Source organism: Myotis lucifugus, unplaced genomic scaffold, assembly GCF_000147115.1.
Source record: "Myotis lucifugus unplaced genomic scaffold, Myoluc2.0 scaffold_9, whole genome shotgun sequence".
NCBI lineage: Eukaryota > Metazoa > Chordata > Mammalia > Chiroptera > Vespertilionidae > Myotis > Myotis lucifugus.
Genome location: NW_005871057.1, coordinates 5844097 through 5864392, shown reverse-complemented (window position 1 = coordinate 5864392; position 20296 = coordinate 5844097). Strand labels below are relative to the sequence as shown.

Below are 20296 nucleotides of genomic sequence, written 5' to 3'. Positions count from 1 at the left end.
TGACCAGGGATGATGATATACTAACTGCAGATTCTTTCGTCGAATTTTCGGTTTCAATTAGTTTGATCTCAATCGATGTATTACGGTCATAAACGTATTGTAAAAACTCTCTTACAAAACAATTAAATAAACCCAGACTGTTAAGGGAAGGCTAACAGGAACTTACAGGTCGATTTGTGATAATGTTCAGCGGAGCTAGTTCTTGTAACGTTTGAGGTGTGAATGAAATGAATGGTAACCTGCCGGGCTCTAGTCTGCTGAAAGTGTGGACCCACACAAGCACCCCGGGAAGAAAGTGAGACGCCGGGTCCGCGTCCTCGACCCACCCATGCGCTAACCTACCCCCACCCACCTCGGCGGCCCCGCCCCGGCCCGCCCCCGGGTCCCGCGATTCCTCCCGGCTGCAGCCGAAGGGCGCGCTTCGCGGGGCGGAACCTCCTCTCCACCGCCTCCCAGCCCGCCCCTCCCGCCTCCGTTCACCTGCTCCTCCCTCGGCCTCCGCCAGGGGGCGCGCCTCCGAGGGCCGGTCCTCCGCCGTCGCCGTGGCCCTCAGCACCTCCAGCACAGTCTCCGGAGGCACGTCGACCAGTTGCGCCCACACGGACTCCGTGTAGAAGTCCACGGTGTGTGCGTTGGCAATGGACAGGGCTTGCCTCAGGAACCGCAGCAGCCCCTGCAACTTGGCACGCAACGTGGGCAAGTCCTGGGCCGCCGGGAGCGGGCTGGAAGCCGCCATGGCGCTCCCCCGCCCGGGCTGTAGGTGGCGCCAACCGCGTCGCGAGGCGGGGGCTCCGCGGAAAGCCGCCCAGGCCGGATCAGTAGAGCTCCGATCGACACTGCAGGTGGGCGATGGATTGCTTCCGCCTGGTGACGTGCTTTGACTGCGTCCGTTGTGAGTTTCCCGGCGACGCGCTGGGTATGCCATGGCGCCCTCGAGGCCGGCACCCGGGCGGCGGACGGGGGGTTTTGGGGCGCCCGGCGAAGGGTTTTCTCCGGCCGGATTCAAAAATAAGAATGTGAAACAGAGGACGTGGCGACCTAACCACCTGCAGGCCTTCGCGGGGAGCGTTCGCGAGGGTAAGAAGGCAGTCTTCCTGGTCCCCGGGCCTTTGAACTCCTCGAGTGCGCGACCCGCCGATGCGGGGAAGCAGGGTTTAGGGCGCTGGGTCGGGCCCTCCCGGGGCGGAGGGAGTCATTCCTGAGCCGGCCGAGGCCGTGGGCGTCTCAGCTTCGGGTGGGAAGACGGGGCGGTGTTGGTGACCGTCCGTAATCATCTTCCCCCACTTGTCTCCATTCTTGTTCCGAACTCTCCCTCTGTATTTACCCACGAAGGCGTAAGCAGAGAGCATCCACGGTTCCACTTGTGGATGAGGGACTGCAGCATGGAAGGGTTACAGAATGTTACAGAATGACAGAAGGATAGGGCCAGAAATCTGCCCCACGCCCTTGCTGATTGCAAGTACCCCAGAGCAAGAATTGTGTTGCCAGGATATGAGGATTGTGTATGTGCTGGGAGGAGGGACTGACGTATGGAGGGGGGGTTGCAGGGTTAGGAACCAGGGGAAGAAAAATTGCTAGATTGTCTTAGACCAGTCAGGTGTGACTCTGTTTACCCCCCCCTTTGTGCTTATGAACTTTCTGTGAATTTCTAAGGTAACACTGTTTTGCTATAAAAATCATAATGCACACTTGCTCTTTGCCACATGCCGCGAGTTTCCCAGAGGGGAAGGTACGGGCTGTGGTCAGCTGGCCAGCTTAATAAAAAAGGCTTTCAAATTTAAATTCGGAGTCGGTGGTCTATCTCGTTGAGCCAACCCATAACAGGTTCCACTTGTGGATGTATCATGTGTACACCTTGGTGCGTGTATTACGGGGAAGGACAGACAGAAGGATAAGGCCAGAAATCTGCCCCACGGCCTTACTGATTGCAAGTAACCCAGAGCCCTCCAGTCTTCTTTTACCGATCTTCCTTTCCTTTTGCTTGGCTTTGGTTTGTGTTTGTCATTGTGTCTTGTTGTCTGTAAGTTCCCGCAGATCTCGTTTGGAATGCATACATCTTAAGTTCGGGTAGCCGTTCAGAAAGTCATGCACCATCTTCTCTCTCTTGTGTTGAGTTACTTTTAAAAGTAAGTCGTACAGCCCTAACCGGTTTGGCTCAGTGGATAGAGCGTCGGCCTGCGGACTGAGGGGTCCCAGGTTCGATTCCGGTCAAGGGCATGTACCTTGGTTGCGGGCACATCCCCAGTGGGGAGTGTGCAGGAGGCAGCTGATCTGTGTTTCTCTCTCATCGATGTTTCTAACTCTCTATCCCTCTCCCTTCCCCTCTGTAAAAAAAATCAATAAAATATATATTTTTTAAAAATAAGTCCTACAGTAGTTTCTCTACGGCAAAATAATAGCTATGAGCTGTATGTTTTAAGTATTAAAGACCTAGATGAAGTCTTTTAGATGGATTAAGGAATTTGTTTTGATTTGTGAGCACAATAAACTGGAGTCCTGCAACGCTCTAGCCATTTTACCATATTTGAGAGTCTTACTTGAAGTGTCTGCATGACTAAGTTTGCCTGGTCTTTGGCAAAGAATCAACATGCTGTTCACGCCATTGGTTTAAAACTCGTTTTCTTGAAATGACCTTTCAAAGCAAAACAAAGTAATTCTAGCATCTGAATGTCACAGCTACATTTTTTCATGCCACTTATTTTCTGAGAAAGTAATTAACGATTTATGTTCTTCAATGTAGGACAAGGCTTTGCATTTCGAAGAAAATTGAAGATTCAGCAAAATTACAAGAAATTGCTGTGGCGGAAAAACAAGGCTCAAACCTCACAGGAATCCCAGTTCAGAGATCGATATCCCGATCATCTGAAACATCTTTACTTAGCTGAAGAGGAAAGACTCAGGAAGCAGACTAGAAAAGTTCAGAAGAACAAGTCAGAAGAACAAGTTAATGAGGCTTTGCCAACAGAACAATGTAACACTGACCAGGCTTTGTCTGAAGAACATTGTAGCATTGACCAGCCTCAGCCAGAAGAGCCATGTAAAGAAGAAAGGGTAAAGTATGTATTTTCTTATTTTGAAATCCTTTGTTTTAAGTTTAAGTAGTGTTTTATGAAATTAGACAATTTATATAGAAATTGGAATTGTTATTTGAGGCATTTTAGAAGTCACAGTGTAATTAGGCAATAATTTTTCATGGAGGCTTTTTTTTTTTTAATCTTAAATGACTGAATTAGGTTAGGTTAGCTTAATTGGAGAAGTAATGGAATGGGTATTAAAATATCTGGGTTTTCGATTTCAGCCTTTCAAGTACATTTAACTTACTTGGACTGTGGTTAATGCCTGTTATTAATATACTAGAGGCCCGGTGTACAAAAATTTGTGCACTGGGCGGGGGGTCCCTCAGCCTGGCCTGTGCCCTCTCGAAGTCTGGGACCCCTCGGGGGATGACCACGTGCTGGCTTAGGCCTGCTCCCCGGGGGGATTGAGCCTAAGTTGGCAATCAGACATCCCTCTGGCAGCCTGGCAGCCCTCGGAGGATGTCCACTTGCCAACGTGGAGCAGACCTAAGCTGCAGTCAGACATCCTTAGTGCTGCTGAGGAGGCAGTAGAGGCTGCCATCAGCCTGGCTTGTGGCTGAGCAGAGCTCCCCCATGTGGGAGCGCACTGACCACCAGAGGGCAGCTCCTGCATTGAGCGTCTGCCCCCTGGTGGTCAGTGTGTGTCATAGTTACCAGTCATTCCCAGTCTTGCTGCTGTTAGGGTCAGTTTGCATATTACCCTTTTACTATATAGGATAGAGGCCTGGTGCACGGGTAGGGGCCGGCTGGTTTGCCCTGAAGGGTGTCCCGGATCAGGGTGGGGGTCCCGCTGGGGTGCCTGGCCAGCCTGGGTGAGGGGCTGATGGCTGTTTGCAGCTGGTCACACCCCCTTCAGGGTGGGGGTCCCCACTGGGGTGGCCTGGCCAGCCTGGATGAGGGGCTGATGGCTGTTTTCAGACTGGTCACACCCCCTTCAGGGTGGGGGTCCCCACTGGGGTGCCTGGCCAGCCTGGGTGGGTAGGGGCCGGCTGGTTTGCCCTGAAGGGTGTCCCGGATCAGGGTGGGGGTCCCGCTGGGGTGCCTGGCCAGCCTGGGTGAGGGGCTGATGGCTGTTTTCAGACTGGTCACACCCCCTTCAGGGTGGGGGTCCCCACTGGGGTGCCTGGCCAGCCTGGGTGAGGGACTGAGGGCCGTTTTCAGGCTGGCTGGCGACTGAAGCTCCCAGCCTCTTCTTTTTTTCTTTATTTTTTTTATTCTGGGATTTATTTACCTTCTATAATTGAAACTTTGTTGCTGTCACTGGAGCTGAGAGCTGGCTCCAGCTCCGTGGCCACCACCGGCTGAAAGCAGGTATCTGGGGTTTGTTTAGCTTCTATAATTGAAACTTTGTTGCTTTTGGAGCTCAGAGCCACCTCGGCAGGCGGGGAACCTTGGCTTCCTCCATCACTGGAGCAAGCAAGCCTCCTGCTCGCTTCAGCTTCCTGGCTGCCAGTCGCCATCTTGGTTGGGTTAATTTGCATATCTTGCTGATTAGCCAATGGGAGGTGTAGCGAAGGTATGGTCAATTACCATGTTTGTCTATTATTAGATAGGATGTGTGTTGTTTTTTTTTTTAAACTAATTTTTTGAGAGGTATAGCTTGGTGGTTAACAGCATGAATGGACTTGAGCTGGACTTTTCTAAAATGGAAATTATGATAATAAGTATTTAATTCAGAGTTGCCATGTTGTACCTCTCCAGAATGAATTATTCTCAGACTCTGTGGTCTCCTGACCTATCGTGACATTATAAATACTAAATGAGTTCATTTGTTATAAAGTACTTTAAAAAGTGTACGGTACGTGAGAAGTACCACCTAAGAGTGTTAGCTACTACTGCTGCTACTACTATTATTAATCTAGATTCTTCTCCCCAGAGGATGTGGATTTAGAATCAATTAAAAAAGAAACAGAGAACAAGAATAGATCCAGAGACAAGTGAGGGGTTAGAGAGCAACCAAAGGACTTCTATGCATGCATATTAGCATAACCAATGGACACAGACACTGGGGAGGTGGGGGCTTGCCTGGGGTGGGAATGGCTGCGGGGGGGGCGGGGGGTCAGTTGGGGAAAAAGGAGACATGTAAAACTTCAGACAATAAAAAAAATAAAGTAGAATAAAAAAGAAAAGAAACAGCATAGCACCATACACTTTGGTCTTATAAATGCTAACTTATAAAGCTTTCTCTGCACATATCTCAAGTTAAAAAAACATGCCAAAATCTAAACTTGCAGTGAAGCTAGGTGTTACTTGGTACCATAACCTTTAACTTCACTAAAATTCTGTCCTTTAAAATTGGAGCTATTTGTGCTAAACATAATAGGAACTTGGACCCCAGGAAAGAGTGTAGTTGGGGATGAAGACAGAGACACTAAAAATTCAGATTTTTAGTAGGTTTGTTCATCTATGGGTGTAGAGCTTGGCAAAAAATAGCTCTAGAAATGGAGGAATGAATCATTTCCAGTGATAATTGAAGTGAGGAGGGTTTAATCATGACACAAAATTCCTTGGTTAAAATAATATTTTTAGAGGTTTCTTATTTTGAAGTGGAAACAGGGAAAAGTTGTCACTGAAGAAGTTCAATAGAACTGCCTTAATTGGAGAAAGGGGGAATACAGTGACAGCTATGTCAATATAGGAAACTTGTGCAGAGTAGGGATTGATCAACTCAAATACTGTAACATCCAAGAAAACAAGACTGAGAGCAGGTCTTTTGAGTTTGTGCTCTAGGCAATTATTAGTGACCTTGTAAAGAAGATTTTCAATAGATAACCCTGGTGAAATTTTTACCTTTACGTGTAGCATCCAAAGCCATGGTCAGGGATATGACTATCAAAGAAGAAAATGGAGACCAAAGAGAGAAACACTTGGTGGGAAACCTGGGATTAGAAAGAGAAAGAGGCTCTAGCACAGCACAGAGAAGGAGCAGTTAGAAAGGGTCAGGGCGAAAGGATGTCACCAAAACTAATGGAATGGAATTTTCAAAAGTAGTGAATGGTCAGTTAAATGAAACTGAAAAGTGCCCATTGACTTGATCATCATATTTGGCTAGAAGGTCATGACTGTTTTGGCAATGGGCAGTGTGATTACAATGTGAGAGCAGAAATCAGATTACAGAGTTAAGTGAATATGAAGTGCCTATTTTAGTCTATTCACTATTCTTTCTAGATACGTGACCATGAAAGGATGAGGAATAAGAGATTGGTAGTTAGAAGAGGATCTAGAGTTTGGTGATGGATAATTAGTGCATTTGTTTACTTTAAGAATGTAGCTACTGAAATTTTTATACTGTGTTTATGAAGTTGGTATAGTGACAAGTTGAGAAACAGGAAAAAGGAAGATTATTAATGAATCTGATAGCCTGAGGAAATGGATGGAGTCTGGATCTAAGTGGTTGAATTATCTGTGACAGTGTGGGACACCTTCAGAGACATGAGAAGTACTTCAAGATAGAATAGTTCACCCTGGCCGGTGTGGCCCAGTGGTTGGAGTGTCGGCCCACGCACATAAGGGTTATGAGTTCCATTCCCAGTCGAGGGCACTTTGTGGTTCACTGCCCGACCCAGGGGTGCCTACAGGAGATAGCCGATCTCTCTCTCACATTGATCTCTCTCTCTCTCTCTCTCTCTCTCTCTCTCTCTCTCTCTCTCTCTCTCTCTCTCTCTCTCTCTCTTCCTCTCTCTCCCTCCCTTCTTCCTCCCCTCCTTCCCTCCGTTTATCTCTGAAAAACAGTGGAAAAAATGTCCTCAAGTGAGGAAAAAAACAAAAGATAGAATAGTTCTAAGTGGAGTTGGGGTCATTTATGAACAAGTAGGTGAAGTGGAATGGAGATGAAGTGCTCAAAGAACTTTGGGATTCAAGTTCATATCCACCTACAATTTCCATTATGTCCTTCAATTTAATGCCTTCTTCAGCCTGTCATTCCTGCCATTCATATATTGGTTTCCTGTTTTGTTTTTGGTTTTGTTTTTTAATGTGTGTGTGGGGGTTTTTTTGTTTGTTTGTTTTTTTACATTCTAGGATCTTTCAAATCTTTCTGTATTTTCCCTGGTTGAAATATTTCTCCAAGATTCTCCAGTTACCCCTTGTAATCTATCTTGAAAGTTATAACTATATTTTTAATAATGTTATTTGTATATTTTATTAATAAGATTAATGTCCTCTTTCCTCTTATCTCTTCCCCTTCTATTAATTTGCATTAGTGAGATTTTAATATACAAGTACTGTATTAGACATACTTGTCATAATTTCAGTTATATTGTTTTTAATCTTTACAACTTATTTTTCTTTACCTTATAAAGCTTCATTACTATTCCAAAGAAAAATAAAAAGAAAACATCAAATCAAAAAGCACAAGAAGAATATGAACGGGTACAAGCTAAGCGTGCTGCTAAGAAACAAGTAAGATCTTTAAAAATATTCAGATTCCTATTTATGCTAAATGTATATATAATCTGTGTTTCTTAGTGTGGGGTACATACTATGCCCTCTGTAAACATTTGTTGAATAAATGAATGGTATGATCAGAGTTGGAGAATTTTAACATATTCAGATTCCTTGATTATTTATATTATCCTTGAGAGGTGGTTAGAAATAGAATTTTAAAGATATTGCTTACAGGTTAATGAATGAACTTCTGGGATAATGTTTACTAAGAGTTTGGTCTAGGAACTGGCACTTTTAACAAGTACTTCAAGAGGTTCTTATGAATAATAACATTTGAGAACCACTGACCTAAGGAAATTATAGATTACTTGCATAATTTTACATTGAAGCAAGTAAAAGCCAGAGGGGAGGTGAATACAATATTTCTTTAATATAAAGAGTTAGTCTTGCTAATTAAAAAGCCTACTAGAGCCCTGGCCAGGTAGTTCAGTTGGTTGGAGCATCTTCCCGATACACTAAGGTTTCAGGTTCGATCCCCAGTCAGCACATACAACAAACAACCACTGAATGCATAAATAAGTGGAACAACATATCAATGTCCCTCCTTCCCACCTTCTCTCCCACCCTCTCTCAGAAATAAAATAAAAAGTCTATTACATTAACTTAGCAAAATGGTACCACTCTCTGTAATCATTCAGAAACCCAAAATTAGAATAGACTTTCTAATGAGGAAAACAAAATTATCTACAACTTTAACAAAATCTTCATTTTGTTTAATCTGTGATTAACTCGGAGTTTTTGTATTGAAGCTTTATTAATTTAGCACTTTAAAAAGGATAGCATATCAGTGATTGCACTGATTTAGAATTTTTTCTGTGTTTTAGCTTTAGAATTTGGGAATTTCTGGAAGTTTCACATCTAAAATTGTATGATTATTCGTAAACTGGCGGCAGACTAGGATGAAGCAGAAATATTTCGCCATGGAAATAGTGGACCTTTGTTTCATAGCTTGTTACTTTCTGCTTTTTCCTAACCAAGCATCTGATATCTGCCACCTTTGGAAATAGTATACCAATAAGGACCATTGTACTGTAAAACATTTAATGTCCTAAAATTTTCTTTACATAGATAAATGCTAGGACTTTATAATTATGAAAATTGACAGTCTCTTCGATTTCGAATGTTAATACCCAGCATCATTACTTAGGAGAAATCAAAATTAAGAAGATTAATTAAATAAGAACCTATAATTGATAGTAAGACTACTTTCTTTTTACTTTGTTTAGTGAAACTCCACATACCTAAATTCCCACAAATACGTTCTAGATCTTTATGTGCTTTTTAAAATAAATGAGGTACCATACCATATAAGAACAAGTTTAAGTGACAATGGCTTGGCATAATGGAGAATTGCTTAGACTTTGAATTCACAAGATCTGGATATGAGACTTGACTGTATCAGTTATTTGGGATTTGGGGCAAATCACTTTCCATATCACTGAGCATCAGCTCCTTGTCTGTAAGATGAAGATAAAAAACCTAGATAACATTTTTAAAGAATGAAACGTACTATGATGTATGTGAAAGTACTTGGTTAAATATAAGTGACCATACAAATATAAGGCTGTGTTATTTGGGGGCTATATTTGTTACAGGGGAAATTGAAAAACAATCCATATATTGCAGTGATGGCGAACCTTTTGAGCTCGGCGTGTCAGCATTTTGAAAAACCCTAACTTAACTCTGGTGCCGTGTCACATATAGAAATTTTTTGATATTTGCAACCATAGTAAAACAAAGACTTATATTTTTGATATTTATTTTATATATTTAAATGCCATTTAACAAAGAAAAATCAACCAAAAAAATGAGTTCGCATGTCACCTCTGACACGCGTTTCATAGGTTTGCCATCACTGATATATTGCATTATTGAAGAACTTTTGTTTAACTTTTATATTTGATTTAGTAAATGTTATAGTACATTTCAAGTAGTACTTTTGGATCTATACACTATATAACGGAATTATTTTCCTTAGACTCAAATGAACTTGAGTCTTTCTCTTAGCAGATGAAATGAGCATGATCATTCTTAAATGGTTAAAAATCATAATGCCTAGCACAGTGTTTTACACATATATGGTATGTAGCCAAAAATTTTCCTGAAATTAAATCTGTCAGGTGGCAAATTAAAAAGAATATGAGATATTCTGGAAATGAAGGTTTTAGTGTTACATGACTAAAGTCACTTTTAATTCTTCAATGGGTCTAGTTAAATGATGAAATCATTTCATAAATAGGCCTTCTGTGCTCCGACTTTATTTGCATACTGATAATTAAAATTGTTTAATAACTTTATGTAATAGCATGTATTATAGTGCATACTCTTTGCCTTAACATTTAACATTTGAAAATAAAAGAGACACTTAATATTTTGAAAATAAAAGAGACAGACCTAAAGTTTTAGCATGGTGCTACCTGTTTCAACACAATTTCGGAACTATATTTACTGTTTTTTACTAATGAAAATTACATATGTTAATTTCAGGAATTTGAGAGGAGAAAGCAAGAGAGAGAAGAAGCTCAAAGACTCTACAAAAAGAAGAAAATGGAAATGTTTAAAATATTGAGCAAAAAGACTAAAAAGGGCCAACCAAACTTAAATTTACAGATGGAGTATCTTCTAAAAAAAATTCAAGAAAACAATTAAATCAGACACTTTATATTAAATCAAGGCTTAAAATATCTGCTGCTTCTTGAGTTGTTTTGTATATGTAATGCACCTCCTAACAATTCACTAGGTTTGTCAATATAAACTGGATTGCTAAGCGATACAAAATGTCCAAAAACTTTTGTTCATTTATATAAAGGAAAATTTTCTACATATACTCTGCATAATATCATTTGCTTCCTATTTATTTGCCCCTGAAGAAAGGGTGGCTTGAATGACTGAAAGAACCTGCTATTTGGGTGACAGGACTTTTGTACCACATAAATTCAGATGAAATAAAAATGTTTTTAAAATGGAGCAGAGCTTTCAATGGAGCATTTCAATGAAAATTTTCAATTTAGTAAACAACTGTTACGGTTTTAAAATTCATTTTAATAATGGAGGCAGTGATTCTCCTTGAACGTTTTTATTTATTTATTTATTTACTTACTTACTTACTTACTTACTTACTTACTTACTTTTAAACTAAGCACATGTTATAGGGGAGTGGGCTTTCTAGAAACCTGAGAACACGCTACACGATATCTTCTGTCCCCACCATTCAACTATGGGGTCTTCATAAAGCAGAGTTTGGTGTAAAAATGCAGAAAGCCTGATATTTATAAATATTCCCAAAGTGGGAGTACATAGCTTATTAGTATAAGATCTTGGGAACTCGGCAGTGTCACACCAGTAATTAAGCTTTCCAGATCATGTTATTGTGTAGGACATTGTCACTGGAACATGACTGTGTTATCTCTGTGTATACTTGTGAACCGAGACACAGTGCTGAAGTACTGCTCCGCCTGCCTCCTTGCAATCTGCAAAATGAGAAAGCCTTCACTGTCATCATTGTAAATGATATTTGTAAAACATTGCATAATAAAGCCTATAAAATAATAAGAGAGACAGCCTGAAATTGCAATAAGGTTTGAGGAGTCCTTGCATTCTACTGATCACTGCATTTAAAAGTGTAATAGATGCTGAGGAAGCAACTTACTAAAGAAAGGCAATCTTTATTGCAGTGAGAAACAATGCTTAGAAATTTTCAGTGCATAATATTGCATTTAACTCAGAAAACCTACATTTGGCTACATTGGTGAAGACAGTACATTGTGAAGCAGAGTAAAATATTTTAATTCCTATATAATGATTTGCTTGTGTTTTACTTCTAGACACTATCAGGGTAGGACAAAACATAAGAGATCTAGTCCTTCTGAGAGTAAAAATTAAGTTCATTTTAACAATTTTGTTGTTGAGCAGTTGTTATATATGCAAGGTCCAGGTTAAGGAGTTACTCTTTAAAAAAAAAAAAGATTCCTTCCCCCAGGGATCTGCAATGGTTCTCAACCTTCCTAATGCCACGACCCTTTAATACAGTTCTTCATGTGGTGACCCCCAACCATAAAATTATTTTCGTTGTTACTTCATAAATAATTTTGCTACTGTTATGAATCGTAATGTAAATATCTGATATGCAGGATGTATTTAGGCAACCCCTGTGAAAGTGTCGTTCGACCCCCAAAGGGGTCGCGACCCACAGGTTGAGAACCGCTGTATAGAGCAAATGCCAAGTAAGGTTATAGGACAAAAAGTAATCAGAAATGATCAGGTGCAAAACGAAGGCGCAGACTTGAGTGCACCAGAGACTCACTAGAGAGCTCACAATGCACATTCGAGGGCCCTACCCCAAGATTTGGATAGCACTGATGCGCTCAGTAACGCGTATTTTAACAGCTATTAACACATTCTGTTGTGGTTGGTCTTTAGACCATACTTTGCAAAGCATTGGACCCAGGCCTCAGAAGAGAGGTTTCATCTCATTGAAGACATCAGGGAAAGTTTCATGGATGAGATGGCATGTGAGAAAAGCCTTCCAGAATGAGAAGAGAATTAGAGGTGACAGCATGAAGGAACTTACAAAGGGAACAAAACTTACAGTGAATTTAAAAGTCTAAAGAGTAGTTAGGTTACATGTATATTATTACTGATTGGGGAATCACACTCAACTTCCCATTTCTGTTTCCTTTCTTATGGTGGGGCACCCTCAGCCTAACATGGTGTCTACTCTCCTTACTTTTCTGCCCAGGGAGGTAGTGACTTGAGTTTGGGAGGAGGACCTGGCCTGTCTGTACAGTGCATGTACTCTTGATTACTATTTTTCTACAGAAAATTGTAAGGAACAGGCTGTATTGATGGGTAGGAGGGTATGGAGATGGAGGCAGAGCAGGGCAGAGACCTCGTGTTTTGTGGAAGGAAACATCTAAACCTCCCAATTTGTGCTGTATACTTGAGTACAGCGAGAAGTAAAGCAGGAATGACATTTGAGGGAACACAATATACAAGGGGAGAAACATTGGGTGGCCAAGAGCTTGTATCAGACTTTAATGTGTATTCAGGGAGTTTTGATCTTGGCAGTTTGTAGAGGCTTATACTGGGCCATTAATTTTATTTTTATTACTGCAGTAGGCTTTTAGTTGCTGTGGTTTTGGCAAGAGGCTTTCAGCCTTAGGGCACATGGGATTTTAACACGAAATGTAAGGTAGCTTTGTCCACAGAAAATTGGTTATTTCTGGAGACGGTGAAATACTGGGCCTTAAACAGAGAAGTGCACAGACCTCAACAAAGAAGCAGGGTTGGGGCGTGGGAGTGTAGAGACACAAGCTTCAGCAAACTCAGAACGTGTCACTGTGGCTCACACATATGCTGGCTTCCTGGATGGCTGCAGCCAGTGCCAGCTAAGATGACACTTGGTGAGCTATCCTGGCTTTACTGGCATTAACAGGCATTGGCATGGATAGGCAGCTTCCAGGGTGCAGGCTTGACCTTGACCCACATTTTAATTCATTAGAGGCTGCAGAGACATGGGAAAGCAACTCATTTGAGGAAAAGATTTAATGTCAGAAGAAAATATACTGTAGATATGCTAAACATTAATGACTATCAGTATTTGCTGCTTTAAATTTCAAGGCAGAAGACTTGTATGCCATATGGACTTCTAGAGAAGTTCAGGTTTAAATTGCTCATGCCAGTCGTTAAAATGCAATGTAAAACAGAAAATTTTGACTATAAAGAGATTTTGAATATACTAGAGAGAATGTGATTGGTACTGCATCACTGCATATCTATCCTTTGCAAGATAGCATTAGTGTCTCAAATGACACTGAGAAGATAGTTTGCCAGGCTAAATGCATGGTGATCAATTTAACTTCTTTTTTAACATATTTTTATTGATTTCACAGAGAGAGAGAGAAACATCAATGATGAGAGAGAATCATTGTTCGGCTGCCTCCTGCATGCCCCTACTGGGGATCGAGCCCTCAACCCCGGGCATGTGCCCTTGACCGGAATCGAACCTGGGACCCTTCAGTCTGCAGGCCAATCCTCTATCCACTGAGCCAAACCGGCTAGGGCAAATTTAACTTCTTGATAAGAAATTTTTTCCAGTTTAGTTTTAGTGTGCAGGTCATGGATTCTGGCATATACTGATTGGCATTCGGAGGAGGAGAAAGCCCTTGACAGCTATCCTTCCTACAGATTCGGGAGTTTCTACGATAGGGTTTCTGCTATGTATTGCCTTTGGCAATTTTCTGGGAACATAATTTTGTTCAGGATTACTGCTTGTTAAATTTTGTGGAGTTTAGGCAAGTGTTATGGTGAATTTGGGTGTTCTATTAATTCTCTGGACCTTTTAAAAATTGAGACACACCATAGACTTAATGTGGAGTTAATTTAACTTTTAAGGAGCTGAATGATTCACATCTATTCCCAAGAAAGACACACAGGCTGCAGCTGCTATAAAAATCCATCTAGGCCATTAAGAACATTTCTGGTTGTGAGTGAACAAAATAAAGTGGGAAGGACTTTAATTGCATTGGACTTTTACCTTATGAGGGCAAGAGAATTTGATTCTGGGTTTTGTTTCTTTGGCCTTTGAATACTAACTTGAAAAGTATTTAATATATAGAGTTAATTTTCCCCCTAGGAGTTTGATAAGGGGAAGTACTTATACTAAAATATGGAGCATCAATATTTTGGTATCTTTCTGTATTTGGACAATTCCTGTGGAGAACACCTGATTGAATCACCCATGGAACCGATAGAGAGTCCTGCATCAGACATGCACATCTCATGGGCCTAGTGACCCAGGTTTTTACAGATGGATTTCTTGAGGTATAATAGATTGACCATATTTAAAGTGTATAATTTGGTGAGTTTGGGTACATGTACACAATGATGAAACCACCTCTATAATCACAAATTCATTACCATCATCTCCAAAAGTTTCCTCTAGGCCCTTAGTAATTAAACCTCTTAGTGGCTCTCAAACTGGTCCCAGGCACCCACCGATCTGCTTTCTGTTACTATAGATAGTTTATGTTTTCAAAAATTTTATAAAATTGGAATAATATACCATGTACTCTTTTTTTATTTTTTGGCCTGGCTTCTTTCAGTCAGCGTAATTATTTTGAGATCCATCCATGTTGTTGCATTTATGAATAGTTTGTTCCTGTTTGTTGCTGAGTATTCCATTATGTGGATATACCAGCAGTTGTTTATCTATTCACCTATTGATTGGGGTTGTTTCCAGTTGAGGGCTCTTACAAATAAAGCTACTATAAACATCTGTATATAGGTCTTAATTCTCTTGGGTAAATACTTAGGAATGGAATCGTTCCATCATATGGTAGGTATATATTTAACGGTTTAGGAAATGTGACATCTGTAAAGAGATTCGGTACTGAAAAAATGGCTAGCTGCTGAAACTGAGAAAGGAACCTATGAAATCAAATTATATCTATTTATAGGGCATGTCTTCCAATTTCTAATGGATGCAGATGCTACTTTATATCTATTTGTAGGGCAGGCTTTCCAATTTCTAGTGTGTGCAGATGCTACATTTTTCACCTGAAATCTCACCACTTTATCTCCACCTGTTCCCTAGCGTACTAATAAAATACTTGGGGAATATATGTCCAAAAGACATATGATCTCACTGGTCTTGTAACTTATCAATTTCAATTGTGTATCTTTGTTCCAGCTAAGTTAGTTGAGACTTGCTCTGTAACAGCATTGTGAAGTTTAATATTTTCCAGAAGGCACCACATCAGAGCAACCCAAATTATAGCAGTTCTTTTGAAAGTACTGTCCTCTCCTGATGCAATGTGAGATCAGATTCCTTCTACTCACCGGGCTGCAGATTCTACTGACCTGAGTAGAATATTTGGAACTGATCTACTAAGGTTCAAATGAATCCTTATGACCTCATCCCCCACCCCCCACTGAGGTTATCCCAATATGTACTCAAACCTGAAGAAATCTCAGGAATAAAACCATTATTGAGTCTTTATTAGAATAGACTGCATATTCCTTGTGATACTTCCACATAAGAAGCTTATCAGAAAAGGGTACCCCTGTTCGTTCCAGATCTCAAGCTGAGCAATAGAATTGTGATCCCTAGATTCCTGGTAGTTTTGAACACAGATTTGCCCTGTCCTTTATCCCCTAAAAAAAAGTGAATTTCACAGTGAGCAATTCATATGCAGTATTTCTTAGTAGACATATAGATAAAGGTAGTTAATATTTGCTATTTTGTGGAACTAACAGCATATATGGATAGTTATACTTCAGGGATTTACAGAATCCCCCTCATATTTCAACCTCAACAAGTCAATCTGAACAAAAGGACTTGATTTTTCCTTGGAGTACATCCTCATACAATATGTAGGTGATTTGTTGCTGTGCCCACAACGATATTATATTGCATAAGTAGTTCACAGGGAGACTTCATGTACAGTAGTCCCCCCTTATCTGCAGTTTTGCTTTCCACAGCTTTAGTTACCTGTGGCCAACCGCAGTCCAAAATAACATTAAATGGAAAATTCCAGAAATAATACATTTTAAAGTGCACGCTCTTCTGAGTAGCATGATGAAATCTGGTGAGTCCTGCTCAGTCCCCCCGTGAGGGCCTGATCATCCCATTTGTCCAGTGTCTCCACATTGAGTATCCTCCAGCCCATTTGTCACATAGTAGCCACCTACGTTATCAAATCGACTGTCCTGATATGGCAGTACTGGTGTTCAAGTAACCTTTACTTTACTTAATAATGGCCCTAAAGTGCAAGAGTAGTGATGATGGCTATTCCCATTTGTCCAGACGCTGGAAAGTATATCCTTTAAGTGGGAGGTAAAAGTTTTCAACTTAGTAAGTAAAGGGGAAAAAACAGTATGCCGATGTTGCTAAAATCCACGTTAAGATTGAATCTTCTACCCGTGAATTTGTGAAGAAGGAAAAATAAGTTTGTGCTAGTTTTGCTGTTGCACCTCAAACTGCAAAAGTTATGGCCACGGTGCATAGTTGAGAAGTGCTTAGTTAAGATGGAAAAGGCATTAAATTTGTGGGTGGAAGACATGAACAGAAAAAGATTTTCAATTCACTGCAACATGTCCCCCCACCCCTCCCCACCCCCCCACCCCCGTAAGCATTGAGCCTATGTGAAGACTTCAGCAAGGGATCTCCTCAAACGAGTGACACCAAGCTATTTATTGCAAGTAGGTGTGGCTGCAGAGATTCAGGAATAGGTTTGGCATTTGATCATTTCACATCACATAAAGAAGGGTGAGTATGGTACAATAAGATATTTTGAGAAAGAGAGACCACATTTCACTTTTATTAAAATACTAGAGGCTCGGTGCATGAATTCCTGCACCAGTGGGGTCCCTCGGCCTGGCCTGCGCCCTCTCGCAACCTGGGACCCCTGAACTACTGTTCTATTTTGTTATTATTATTAATTTCTCACAGTGCCTAATTTATAAATAAAACTTTGCAATTGGTATGTATGTATAGAAAAAACATATATAGGATTCAGTACTATCTACCTTTTCAGGCATCCACTGTGGGGGTCTTGGCACATATCCACCCAGATAAAGCTGGGGCATGGGAGGATGGGGGGGAGAGGCTATTGTATCTTTTTTCAAGATGAGCTGAAAGGGTTACAAGCCATCTAGAGAAAAGTTATTATTTTGTTAAGAAACTACAAATAACTTGTGTCACAATCTGTCAGCACACGGAGGTTTGCTGACCTCACCAGAGCAGAGATGATTTCATTTTGCCAAGGCCCTAAACTAAAAGACAATGAAAATATTTTTAGGATTGACTGGTTATTGTAAGCAATAAATACCTAATTTTTAAAAAGCTAAATATTCTCATGAGTTTACTAAGGCAACCATAACTTTATAAATGAAACTTTATCATAGGTATGTATGTATAGGAAAAAAAATATGTTAATTGTCACCCCAAGAATATTTTTTCCATTGATTTTTTTTTTTTTGAGAGAGAGTGGGAAGAAGAGAAGTGAGAGGGAGAGAGAGAGAGAGAGAGATTGGTTGCCTCTCTCACAGGGCTGTGAATCAAACCTTCGGTGCATGGGCCAACACTCTAACCATAGAACCACGCTGACCAGGCAGTATATACAGTGGGGCCTTGACTTACCAGTGTCCCGACTAACTAGTTTTTCGAGATACGAGCCGTCTCTCGGCCGATTTTTTGCTTTGAGTTGCGAGCTAAAATTCGGGTTATGAGCCAGCTTCAGATACCCCAACCGCTAGTTGGCACAGCGAATGTCACAGTGAACGCCACAACATCAGCCCAGCATCACATGTCTCACTCGTTCATTTTAATGATTTGACATACGAGTAATCTGAGTTATGAGCTCGGTCACGGAACGAATTAAATCGTAAGTCAAGGCCCCATTGTATATTTTTTAAAAGTAGGGTATTTAGGGAGCCTCTTCCATGGGATGCAACATGAAAGAAGCTTTCTCCTCTTTGAATGCTTCTCTTCAACAATCTCCCACTTTGTCAACCCTTCTCTCTTTTGTTCAGGAAAGACAAATGATACATTAGGAGTATTAACTCACTGGAACCTGTTGATTGCCTCTGCATAACTTCCGGTTTGGTAACAGGAATATTTTATATGTTTGCAAGATGTGGCAGTGGTTGCCAAACTGGTTGAAGCTTCTGTCAATACTGTGTTTGCTTCTCGCTATGATTTGTACCTACTGTGCAATCCTTGTGTACTTTAGGCAATGCTCAAGATTTCTCTATCAGCAACTTTTGCATTTATGAAATCCTTTTATTATCTCTTTTACATATCATTATTTAACATAGGTCAAACCTTACACTTGCAACTTGATTCCCTCTTCCGGATGAATTGGAAACGTGACTATAGCAGTAACTCAGGAAAGTGTGCCCAGGTCTGAGAGGCATCCTTTTAGTTAATTTTGATTTACTATGGTTTATAGATGGATTTTATTTTGAAAATTACAAAGGCATTCTCTTTTGTTGTAATACTGAAAATTTAACCATTAAAGCAGACCCATTATACAATATTTGTTCTTCCCAGTGTTGAATCATAAATCCGAGAGTGAGATACAAGACGCCTTCATGAGCCAATTAATTAGGAGTCGTTTATTGTGTGTGGCCCAGAGGGAGGTATTTTTTCCAAATCTCTGAGTGAAGTCACACAGGAAGTTTTCTGTATTTATACCTTTTGAGCTTCTTTTTCTGCACATTTTACAAAGGGCTCTCTGTGAGCTATTGTTACAGTTTGTAATCTTTGATACATAAAGTATGAACATTTGGCATAAGAATATGGGAATTATTATCAGTATTAGTCCATTATGTTAGATAGATAGCTTGCAAGGTCAGACAGTTAAGTTTTATCTTTTTCTATTATTCAAACTAAAACAGTTATTCTACAGAATGAGAAACTGCCTAAAAATGACAGAGTTTACAGAACAAGGGACTATCTAACAATAGCAGAGAATTTCAAACAGCAGTTTTTATACAAGATGTGGGTTACGATGCTTCACCAGGTAGCAGAATTAATAGTACTGATGGAATGAAACCTGTACTGTGGCAAAAAGACAAGAGATAAAAAGATGGTAGATATGCTTTCAGAATTGTTCGTGACTTAAAGTGTTATGGAAGCTAAAGAATTTGTAACTTCAGATATTTTGACTAATAGTGGAAAAGACACCAGGGACTTAGTGAAAGCTATTTCAAACTCGAAGGGAACCATGGTTATTAAGGTAGGAGCACATAGGCAGACCAAAAGCCAACAGCCATGCCTTGCATGCTACATGCTAAATGAGCAGCTTTTACCATCCCAGTTATAGGTGATGCTTCTAAGTTGACATCTCTCCCCACCAAACCTTCAGATGGATAATTGTCTCAATGTAAACTGGCTATGGTTGAACCAGCAATCTGATCAACCTTCTGAAAGACAGAATTGGCTATCACAGGGGTAGAGGCTGGAAGTCTATAATCAAGGAAGGGCAATACTTCCTCTGAAGGCTCGAGGGAAAGATGTGTTCCATGTTTACCTTCTAGGTCTGGTACTTCTTGGCTTGTGGTAGCATACCTCTTATCTTTATATGGTGGTCAACCTGAGTGAGTGTCTCCGTGTCCAAATTTCCCTTTTTATAATACTACAGTTATATTGTACTAGGGGCCCGGTGCATAAAATTCGTGCACTGGGAGGGGGGGTGTCCCTCAGCCGAGCCTACCCCCTCTTACATACAGGGAGCCCTCAGGGGATGTCCTAGTGATGGCTTAGGCCCGCTCCCTGCTCCCCTTGGGGATAGGGCCTAAGCCGCAGTCTGACCTCCCTTTGTGGGAGGTGACCAGGCTGATCAGGTAAAGGTACCAGCCCCATCACCCCGCTGCTGCAGCCACTGCCAGTCACCGCAGCCAGCTAGGTTTTTCATCAACATGGACTCCAGTCCTTTCACCATGAAAAAATGACAACTTTCTTTAGGCATTTTCAAGATGTGTCTTTCATATAATAATAATTTCTTTATTATTGTTTTTTATCCTCACCTGAGGATATGTTTCCATTGATTTTTAGAGAATGTGGAAGAGAAAGGGAAAGACAGAGAGAAACATCAAAGTGAGAGGAACACTTTGATTGGTTGCCTCCTGCATGAGCCCTGACCTGGGCCCCGGACAGGGAGGAGCCTGCAACCTAGGTACATGCCCTTGGTCAGAATTGAACCAGACCTGTGTGGGCAGGCCAAGGCATTATCACTGAGCAAACTGCTAGGCAGGATATGACATTTCTT

General features: G+C 41.0%; 2 protein-coding genes across 10 annotated transcripts in view; one reads left to right on the top strand and one right to left on the bottom strand.

Moving 5' to 3' along the window:
* METTL25 (methyltransferase like 25) overlaps positions 1 to 859 on the bottom strand; it is a 91298-nt gene extending 90439 nt beyond the window's left edge. For 4 of the 6 annotated variants that reach the window (XR_002828037.1, XM_006083980.3, XM_023749762.1 and 1 more), the window contains exon 1: positions 481 to 859. Coding sequence is in view for 4 of the 6 variants with exons in the window: in XM_006083980.3 (XP_006084042.2) it covers positions 481 to 736 (256 nt within the window). In the remaining 2 variants the exon portion in view is untranslated. The remainder of the gene's footprint in view (positions 1 to 480) is intronic. The other 2 variants (XM_014451465.2, XM_023749763.1) reach the window with 2 other exon arrangements.
* Positions 860 to 898: 39 nt separating this feature from the next.
* The window catches only part of CCDC59 (coiled-coil domain containing 59), a 42009-nt gene continuing 22611 nt past the window's right edge, over positions 899 to 20296 (top strand). The window contains exons 1-6 of one of the 4 annotated variants that reach the window (XM_023749764.1): positions 935 to 1077; positions 1343 to 1354; positions 1825 to 1931; positions 2741 to 3056; positions 7379 to 7478; positions 10011 to 10490. In XM_023749764.1, the coding sequence (XP_023605532.1) occupies positions 1838 to 1931; positions 2741 to 3056; positions 7379 to 7478; positions 10011 to 10172 (672 nt within the window). In that variant the 5' untranslated portion in view covers positions 935 to 1077; positions 1343 to 1354; positions 1825 to 1837 and the 3' untranslated portion in view covers positions 10173 to 10490. Of the gene's footprint in view, positions 1078 to 1333; positions 1355 to 1824; positions 1932 to 2740; positions 3057 to 7378; positions 7479 to 10010; positions 10491 to 20296 lie in introns of those variants that run through there. The other 3 variants (XM_014451467.2, XM_006083981.3, XM_014451468.2) reach the window with 3 other exon arrangements.